Here is a 10,364-nt window from a genome sequence, read left to right on the forward strand (position 1 = left end):
TAGAGATGGAAAGAAAACAGGCTGGTGATAACTTGGAGCTTGATACTCATGTTAATTATGGGAGCCAAACTTGAATCCAACTTCATTGCTGGGGAGGCAGAGGAAAGGCTGCCCGAGACCTACTATTGTTGAGGTTAGATTTACCCAAGGTTAACCTAAATTGTAATACAGTAGTATAACTTAAAACCTTGTGTCCAGTGATCACCAGCAGCAGTAATCAAAGACATTTACTACACAGAGTTGGCAGGGTCTAGGATTATTTCACTCAGCTCTAAAAAATACACATTAAGACCCAACTAATGCTATTTTTGTAAGTCATTGTCTTTGGGGTTAGAGTGTGGATGGTCAAGAGGACAGAATGCCTTTCACCTGTTAAGAGTGAGGAGGGTAGGTTGGTAATTACATATGTCTGGGAAACAGTATTGGTTAAGTTGTACTCACCATAATGCAGGGCTGGACAAATATTGCACACAACCAGGTAGAATGTATGTCAGACAGAATAGTCAAAGCAGGCCAAATTTTGTTAAGAAATAAATAAGAACTGCCTTGTTAAATTATTGTGTTGGAACTCTTGTGTAGAAAAGGAACTTTACCAAGTAAAAGCATTTTGTAATTATTTTGCAGTCCATGCCCCGTTCAGAGAAAATGAGGTACCAGCACTTGTATATTCAAGAAGGGGATAAATTGGACTGCTATGGTGTACCGCTGAGGTTACGGGAGAAGGAAAACCAGATGAATAAACAGGAGACATTGACCATGCAGCAGCACATTGCAGACATCGTTAACATGTATCATTCATCAGGAGGTAACCAGTTCTCACAACTTTTTGCTTGCTTTATTTAAAAAAAAAAAAAAAAACCCACAAGCAATAGTAGGTAGACATTTTTAACTGTCTGTGTCTGTCATCCACTGAGCAGCAGTATTGGCTTCCTGTATAAAAATTGACATCCTATTATTATCATATTAAGAAGCATTATGTATTCATCCAGGACTGGGATCACTTCCCTTCTATGTGGTCAGTGGGAGCTTCTACCTACGGATGGACGAGGGCTGTTATGTGCCTGCTGAGATAAGTTTGCTAAAGTTCAGCTTCAAGACAGGGATTATCAGGGAGTTTCATGCAATTGTGGAACGTGAGTATGGTTGATTTTTCCTTATCTGCTCAGATAGTAGTAGTTAAATATAGAAATTAATTAAACTTTTTTTTTGCTCTAATCATGTAAGTCTTATTCACCTGAAACTTATTAATAACCTCATATGATCATGAATAATAATCACGATGATAGCATACAGTCAAACTTGAGGTTCAGTCCACTTTTTGTGGTCCATGATTGTATAACAGTAGATTGGTAACGTAATAAAACACTGATTCTTAGGTAGTGACGATATATTTAGAGTCCAAAAGTAAGCAGTGTCACCATAAAGTTTGATGACTCCTAATAAGAGATTTAAAGTATGAATAGAAAAAAATAAATAAAAAGAAAAGCTCTTATCAGCTCTTCTTTGCCCTGCATGGATGTAGCCTGTCACTGAACACACAACTGATGCTTGAGTGGATTCAGACTAACATATTAAGTCTATTACTCACATTTCAGACAGATTGTTCTAAGTAAAGCATACATGATGCTATACTGATAGACTAATTTTACTTGTGAACCCCCACACAGCATTCCTTCCTGTGTCATACAGACGGCTAGCAATGCAGCACTCTCAGGCTACCCACAACCTGCTGCCCAAAGATGTTACAGATAGAGAGGAAATGAAATTGGTGTCTCGTAGTCCCACTGAAGTGGCTAATCTCATCAAGAATTTCCTCTCTGAGGTGGGTGTAGGTGAGGTTATAGTGACTGCAGTGATACTTGCTTTGAACTTCAGTTTAGCTCTTCCTGCCTGCCACAATGTTAATCTTTTACAACTTTTGAATCATTGATGTTCCTTGCTCAAATCCCACCCATCCTCAATGTATTCTGATTATCAATACATACTGATGTTTCAGGGGAGTGAATATAGTATGTTTCAGCATTTGTTGCTTTTGTATTATAAGTGTTGTCATTGTCCCATACAGCATGAAAACATTGCTCATTGAGTTGTAACATTATTACTTAGGTATGAATAGGTTGTTAATAATGAATGGTGTATTCCAGGACTATGACAAGTGCAGACCCCTGTACACCCTGCACAGTGAAGTGGAGCAAGTGCAGCAAATGTTACACTCAATGACAGGTGGTGTTATATTATCATGAAAAGTGTTGAATGACCAACCATGCTTTGCATCTTTTTTTTTTTTTTTTTTTTTTATCAGCTAAGCATCTGGTTTTAATTGCCCTCCCCTCTCTCTCTCTCTCTCTCTCTCTCTCTCTCTCTCTCTCTCTCTCTCTCTCTCTCTCTCTCTCTCTCTCTCTCTCTCTCTCTCTCTCTCTCTCTCTCTCTCTCTCTCTCTCTCTCTCTCTCTCTCTCTCTCTCTCTCTCTCTCTCTCTCCATACAGTTTTCCTTTCATATATGTTGTTTTCCATAGTTTGTAAGAATATAAAACTTCATAATGTAATTAAGATTTTGACAAAGTGATGGCAGTACCTTGAAAGTCTAGTAATCATTCCATGCACAGGTGAGGACAAACTGAAGGTCTACTCTCTGGACATGCTCTTCCAACACATCCACTCAGTCTTGATAAAAAAAATTCCACTCCATGTATCCACTGATGTCATCAATGAGTCCCTGTGGGAGTACCATGTTGGGATTGCATGCAAGGTGAGGTACTTTCCTTGACAAATTCTTTTCATAATGTGTTATATATATTGAAATTGTTCAGATTTATTTCTAGTTAGATTGAAATTTTTAGCATCAGCTCGGCCTTTCTCTTTCGGTGTAATGAAAGAAACCTCATTTTGTTGATTTTATTTTAATACTTATCCAATTATTAAATAAGGCCTTTTAAGCAGTTAATCAGGGTTTTTACTGGAATGTTATGATAGTTTTGAATTTCTGAAATGTTAAATTGTCTTTCTAGGTCGTTACTTGAAAAGTTTTCTATTGTAAAATGTTGAAATAAGATTTCAAACTTGCCAAGGTATTTATGAAAAATTAGGCAGAATCAAAATTTTGATTAGAGAAATTATCTGTTCAGTAAAACAGTCAGATTGTGAGTACAGTAGTGTTTATTAACATCTGAATATTTCCCATATGACTAAATAATCTGTTCTACCAACAGTGGCACATTGACAATGAGCAGGACTCAGTAAGGTATTGCACTATGTCTTGTGTCAAACGATGGGTGTTTCTGATGTGCCGCCACATTGGGATGGTATTGGCTTTTGGAGTGGTTCCTGAAGAGGGAAAACATTACCCAGTGGAAGAGCCAGTTGTTAGCACTGTGGTGAACTTGCCACTTCTCATGCAAGTAAGTGCTGAGTGTCTCATTCATTGTGTTGTGATGCTTAGCTTTCCAAAGAAGCCTTTGTTTAAATTCATGTTTCCAAAGAGGCCTGTTTTGTGCACTGATTTGCACTATGGTAATTAAGTTCTTTTGAATGAGCAGATGAGAGGCAACACAAATTTCTTAAGAAATTACAAAAATAGTCTCTGTCAGTGATGTTTTTTCAAGGCATTTCCAAAGGAGGATTGATGTAATTCAGAGGCCCTCATCTCATCATACTTCTCTCCATGTACCTAAGTTTTCATGCTATATCTTTCATTATTCTTTTGTATTTACTCTACATGTCCCCCTGATATCTTGATATACGCTCTTAAGTGGTGTACTGTAATGTATTCTTCAACAAAGTGTTATAAGCAGTTACAGATTATTAATGTAAAGTTTGTGATCTTACCTTATAGAACCTGAATATGCCAAATGATATGTCAAGTAGAATTCCTAGTGCCATTCCCACTCCATCACCTATGACCCAGGAAGCTACTTGGGTAAAGCTCTGGAACTGTATTTTTTTTTAAATCAAGGGAAAATATGTTTCTTGGAGAGAAAAGTGTGACAGAGATTTGTTCCAGGGCACTGGATATCATCACAAATAAGATGGGCATCAGCAGCCTGGCAGTGCTTGGTAGAAGAGAGGTTCTCACCACTAAACCCATGGACAAGGTTCAGCAAGCACTGAGAAAGAAAGCGCTTGTGGAATATACTTTTGGGAACTTCAGGTCCTCTGATGATGTAAACATTATCAGTGGAGTTGCTTGGAATGGCAGAAACTGGTAGATACTTGTACTATTCTTCCTTCCTGTCATGTAGACTAAAAGTAATTATAATTATTATTGCTTAATTATAATTTTGTTGTCAGTATCAGAAAATTTTTTAATGATTTAGTTAAGTTTTTTGTTTATATTTAGGATATATATATATATATATATATATATATATATATATATATATATATATATATATATATATATATATATATATATATATATATATATATATATATATACACACACAGGAGAGAGAAGACCCTCAAAAGGACGGTTATCTTCATTATATCCACTTCACACAACGTTTCGGGAAAGTACATATCCCATCTTCAGATCTATAACAAAACACACATAAAACTTTAAAACATGACCAGACGCAGTGGTCCTGCTACTAGTTCCTCCAACAGGTAAGTGGGGAGGGAAACTGGCTTACCAATATTTATAAGCTCCTACTCACTAACTGGCAAATTCTGATTGGTTGAGTAAGAATTTACTATCCAATACAGTATATAACACTATATTCTAATATGTAATAGCTAATGCAAAAGAGAGGAAAATTTAAAAGTATGATGTAAAACAGTTAGTCTATTACAGAAATATTTTAGCCTAAAAGAATTCTCAATGCTGATTGGTTGAAACAAAGTACGTACACGTATATGAAACTCAAATCCTAACTATGCTAAATGACACTATTGCACCCAGTTCGAAATTGTTAAGTAAAAATTGATAATTTGGTAGCTAGTTCTGTGCCATTTAACTCTGGCTTCTCTTTCACAATAAATAAAGATTCCACTATCCTAAGGTCTGAGTTACAATATGCCCTATACTTTATGTTAAAGTCCTGATCAGTAAATGCATGATTACATTGTAATGCGTGTTCTCTAATATTTGAGAAACTAGGCTGAGTGATACGAGCATTAGTTCTATACGATGCTCCCAAGTGCTCAGAAATTTTAATTTTTAGGTTCCGACAGGTGGAACCAATATACCGTGACATGCAGTCTGGACATCTAAAGCAATATACAATTTTTGAGCACAAAGGAGTAGGAATAGCATCTTTGAATTTAAATAAGGAACCTATGGTGTTTTTATTAACAAAAATGAATATAAAATCAACATTTGGAACATGTTTCTTGAGTAAATGAGACATTGTATTACGTAAATAGTAACTAAATTGTCCTGAGAAGGGCATTGTAATGTATCTAACCTCTTTGGTTTTATCCTCCACAAAATTGTCAGTAACAAATTTATTGGTGATAAACTTCTTAATTTGTTTCTCTATTAAGTCTTTGGGATAACCATTAATATGAAAGTAATGTAGTCTTTCAAGTTCATTATGGAACAGGAGCCAAGTAATACAAATATTGTATGCTCTATGTAGGAACGTTTTGATGGAATTTATCTTGAACAGGGAAGGGACACATGAATCAAAATTCAAGCCCAAACCCGTATAAGTGTCTTTCCTGAAGACATCTGTGGAAACTAGTAGCAGGACCACTGCTTCAGGTCATGTTTTAAAGTTTTATGTGTGTTTTTACAGTGTTTTGTTATACACCTGAAGATGGGATATGTACTTTCCAGAAACGTTGTGTGAAGTGGATATAATGAAGATAACCATCCTTTTGTGGGTCTTCTCTCTCCTGTACTGTGTGCGCTATAGTCATATATATATATATATATATATATATATATATATATATATATATATATATATATATATATATATATATATATATATATATATATATATATATATATATATATATATATATATATATATATATATATATATATATATATATATATATATATATATATATATATATATATATATATATATATATATATATATATATATATATATATATATATATATATATATATATATATATATATATATATATATATATATATATATATATATATATATATATATATATATATATATATATATATATATATATATATATATATATATATATATATATATATATATATATATATATATATATATATATATATATATATATATATATATATATATATATATATATATATATATATATATATATATATATATATATATATATATATATATATATATATATATATATATATATATATATATATATATATATATATATATATATATATATATATATATATATATATATATATATATATATATATATATATATATATATATATATATATATATATATATATATATATATATATATATATATATATATATATATATATATATATATATATATATATATATATATATATATATATATATATATATATATATATATATATATATATATATATATATATATATATATATATATATATATATATATATATATATATATATATATATATATATATATATATATATATATATATATATATATATATATATATATATATATATATATATATATATATATATATATATATATATATATATATATATATATATATATATATATATATATATATATATATATATATATATATATATATATATATATATATATATATATATATATATATATATATATATATATATATATATATATATATATATATAAAATAATTTTATACGTGACGATTGCTTCATATTAATGGTGAATGTTTCCTTTTTTATATGGTGAAAATTTATAACCCTGCTTAGTTTCATGTTTCTTTCAGGCAGTGTTAGGTTTATGGATTTTGTGAAATTATTGTCATGTTGGCACATGAGTTGTGTAGTAATCATTGAATGTACATAGAGGAGTCAGAACTGTGTTCTGTACTGTATGTAGGGTGCAATATGTTGATATAACAAACAGCAGCTTAAAGTAAACAGAGGAGTGAATGTTACATACATTTTTGTTACCATGTTAAACTTGTATTTTCCTTCAGGTGACTACATGATTAAAACCAGTTTGTAGTGCCTAAAAAAATAATCATTGCAGGAATGATTTCTGAACCTATCTGCCATGTACTCTGCAGAAATTATTTTTCAAACTGTTAAAAATTAGTTATTTCTGAACTTCTCTGCTATACATGTTAGATAACTTTATGCAAGGAATGTTTCACTAAAAATGCAGCTTTTGTCTTCTGTTGGGACCAGAATGCCTTGGTGGCATGCTCATTTTAGCAACTTTCCTTGATTTTTTTTCTTAATGGCTTATTTAATCTAACATCTACAACTGACAGGCCTTAACTCTAGCTTCCACAGGTGGGAGAAATTAGTAGGTTTTATTCAAGTGCAGTGTAATTTTTAATATTTTCATTTGCTTTGAATGTGTATTGATGATTTTTTTTTATTTTCACAAAATTCCATTTATTTATGCGCTATTCATGGAATAACTTAATTTATTGTCTTTTTTGTAATGAAGTTCCTGAATTGGAAACCCAGCATTTGATTTCTTTATTTGTTATATAATAGATCAGTGCTATTTTGATGTTCAAATTTGATTTTGGCCTCAATATTAACAATATTTAAGTACTTTTTGTCTTGCTCCATCACAAATCCTTTTCCTAACTATTTAATGCTGTCTGTCTGCAACAAATGCATTGACCATTATTTTTATCTTTATATGCATTCACAGCATAGCCCTGTTCACTCTTTTTTAACCTTCAGTTACTGCAGTACCATGATATTGATGCCTGCCACAAACTGCTTGCCTTAGCCCAACATGCTTGACTATTTTCTAACCTCAGATCCATCTGCTTATGCTGTTACAGTGCCGTATCACGGGATTGTGGCGCCCCGGGGCAGAGATCCTGAATGGCGCCCCTCTCGCTCCTTCCTTTCTCACCCATCCCCTCCCCATTCTAGCTAGATTCATGCATGAATTCATAAAGACAACAGATCCACTTTTATTTCACAAAATATGGCCCTGCTATACCACAAATTCAACACAAATCCACAAACTATAACACAAAAAAAAAAAAAATTGCTCACATAAATCACATATATACTGAGTCGAAGAACAGTCTCTATCTATCTCATATCCATTTTTCATGTTTTAGCAGCAGCAAAGCTATCATTGACCGTCAAAATTAACACAATCGAGAACTTCCTTCTCAATGCTCATAAGGGCCAGACTTTGGAGGCGGGCTTGCCCCATAGTGCTCCTTAGGTAGGACTTGATAAGTTCTAGCTTGCTGAATGACCTTTCACAAGACGCGATAGAAGTTCCAATCGTCAGCATGATCCTCAGAGCCACTTGTAGATTCGGACAGAGTCCTGAGTGCGAGGACATGAAACCAAGGAACTCCACTACGTTTGCCGGTTTTTCTTTTCGATGTTTCAAAAATATTTGAATGTCCTCAATTTCCATCTCAAGGTCTGCTGCGTTGACGTCAGTGGCATATTTTCCAGCGAACTGCTGGATGAGTTTTTGCCGACCTTCTTGATCAAGGCTCAGTAGGATGTTGAGCCTGAACAAGTCTCCAAAACTTGACTCGATGGCTGCCAGCAGTCGTTGACTTCTGTTACTGATTTCAGCCTTCAAACGGTCAACAGCAGCATACATCTTCCTCTTCATTTCAGGGCTCGTCTCCTACTCGTTCTCCAAGCATTCTTTTCTTTCTCAGAATTCGCTGCTCATTAATCTCAATCCCCCCAGGCCTCACAACGCTTTTTACTTTTTGTGAGAGCCGCCTCCACTATTTTATCTCTGTTGTCGGTGAGAAAGTTCGTGAGGCCAAGCAAGTCATCATGTGCTTCTACAAAGGTGAGCTTTGTAGAAGCTCACGTAATCAGGAGTGCCTACTTTATTATTTTATGCAACTTCTACGCGATCTTCTCGGGTAACAGAACCTGGAAGTTTATCCCAGCTTCATAAATTTTTGAAGTTTCTTCAGCTCTCTCGGTGGAAACCTTGGAGGGGGGGGGTTCTGCAAATCTCGCCGGCGTGGTATTTTCTTTCATATTCCCGCGGCCCGCCCCCCTAAGATTGTTGACGGGTACGAAAATGGCGCTTCGGGGCAATCACCCCCCTGCCCCCCCTTGATACGACCCTGTGCTGTTATCCTATCTTCTCCCTTGGACTCTTTCGATTATAATCTCATGTCTGTATCTTTTCATATTTCTCCAATCTCTCCTCAGGATTCCTTGGTCTCTCCAAGGACACACACTACTCTGAAGGTAAATCTAATTAAACATCAAAGATAAAACTGGGCTAAAAGAACTGGTCTATATTCTAAAGCAGTCCTTCTCAAACTATCTGATGTGGTATGTCGGCAGTGGGCCTTTTTCAGGTTTTTTGTTGCATTTGGCTGGTTTCCCCTCGTACATAAAAAGTATCTCTATTAACCTATGTTACGAATATATCGAAATGTACGATCCATTTACTTTTGTGGTATGGAAGCTCTAGCCTTTCGAGTATAAAGATCTTGTTTGTAGTAAATTAACTCTAAACGATATCGTTCGAAAGACGACTCGATCACCTACTGTGTTGCCAAATTAGCGAGTTTCCCGCTAAATCTAGAGGTTTGTTTGACATTTAGCGTGGGAAAAAAATGGTTTAGTGGCTAGCAGGATTGTATAGTTTAGTGCCTGCTTAAAAACCACTGAATATGATTATGTATTGTTTTTCATTTAAGTTTGCCAGGTTTACCATTACGGTAGTGTTAAGAATGCGAGTACTGGTATAAGTGTGAGAGGAAAATGTCTAATTCACCACGGTCGCCTGCAGATCTAGCCAGTCTTCCCCATTACGGAGCGAGCTCAAAGCTCATAGACCGATCTTCGGGTTGGACTGAGACCACACCACACTCCAACACCGGGAAAGCGAAGCCACAACCCCTCGAGTTACATCCCATACTTACTTCCTGCTGAACAGAGGGCTACATATATGAGGTATGTCTGTCTGCCTCGCCGCGCCCAGGATGTGTGTGTGTGTACGAGAAAGTTGTGTTCATGTAATACAAGCTTGGTTTCTATATCACGCTGAGATTACACACCGGGCGGTGTGTCACGTGTTAAGTGTAGGAGACAAGTAAAGGGAGGAAGAGACATACGTGGTAAGATGTGACTGTGTCACGCGTGTCGAGCGATGTGTGTTTAATAGGCAAGTAGAGAAGGGACGTATATGACTCGCATGTGTGCCTATGGCCTGTAAGTGTCGCTGAGGTACTGGTAGCTTAGCCTGAATAAGTATTCCTG

At 34.4% G+C, this 10,364-nt stretch overlaps 1 protein-coding gene across 10 annotated transcripts in view; it reads left to right on the plus strand.

The window, feature by feature from the left end:
• The window catches only part of LOC123504837 (zinc finger protein OZF-like), a 182,409-nt gene extending 178,043 nt beyond the window's left edge, over nucleotides 1–4,366 (plus strand). For all 10 annotated transcript variants that reach the window (XM_045255712.1, XM_045255719.1, XM_045255710.1 and 7 more), the window contains 7 exons: nucleotides 625–805; nucleotides 990–1,133; nucleotides 1,668–1,822; nucleotides 2,145–2,223; nucleotides 2,607–2,749; nucleotides 3,210–3,398; nucleotides 4,001–4,366. In XM_045255712.1, the coding sequence (XP_045111647.1) occupies nucleotides 625–805; nucleotides 990–1,133; nucleotides 1,668–1,822; nucleotides 2,145–2,223; nucleotides 2,607–2,749; nucleotides 3,210–3,398; nucleotides 4,001–4,024 (915 nt within the window). In that variant the 3' untranslated portion in view covers nucleotides 4,025–4,366. The remainder of the gene's footprint in view (nucleotides 1–624; nucleotides 806–989; nucleotides 1,134–1,667; nucleotides 1,823–2,144; nucleotides 2,224–2,606; nucleotides 2,750–3,209; nucleotides 3,399–4,000) is intronic.
• Nucleotides 4,367–10,364: the final 5,998 nt, after the last annotated feature.

The sequence above is a fragment of the Portunus trituberculatus genome, chromosome 17, assembly GCF_017591435.1.
Source record: "Portunus trituberculatus isolate SZX2019 chromosome 17, ASM1759143v1, whole genome shotgun sequence".
Taxonomy (NCBI): Eukaryota; Metazoa; Arthropoda; class Malacostraca; order Decapoda; family Portunidae; genus Portunus; species Portunus trituberculatus.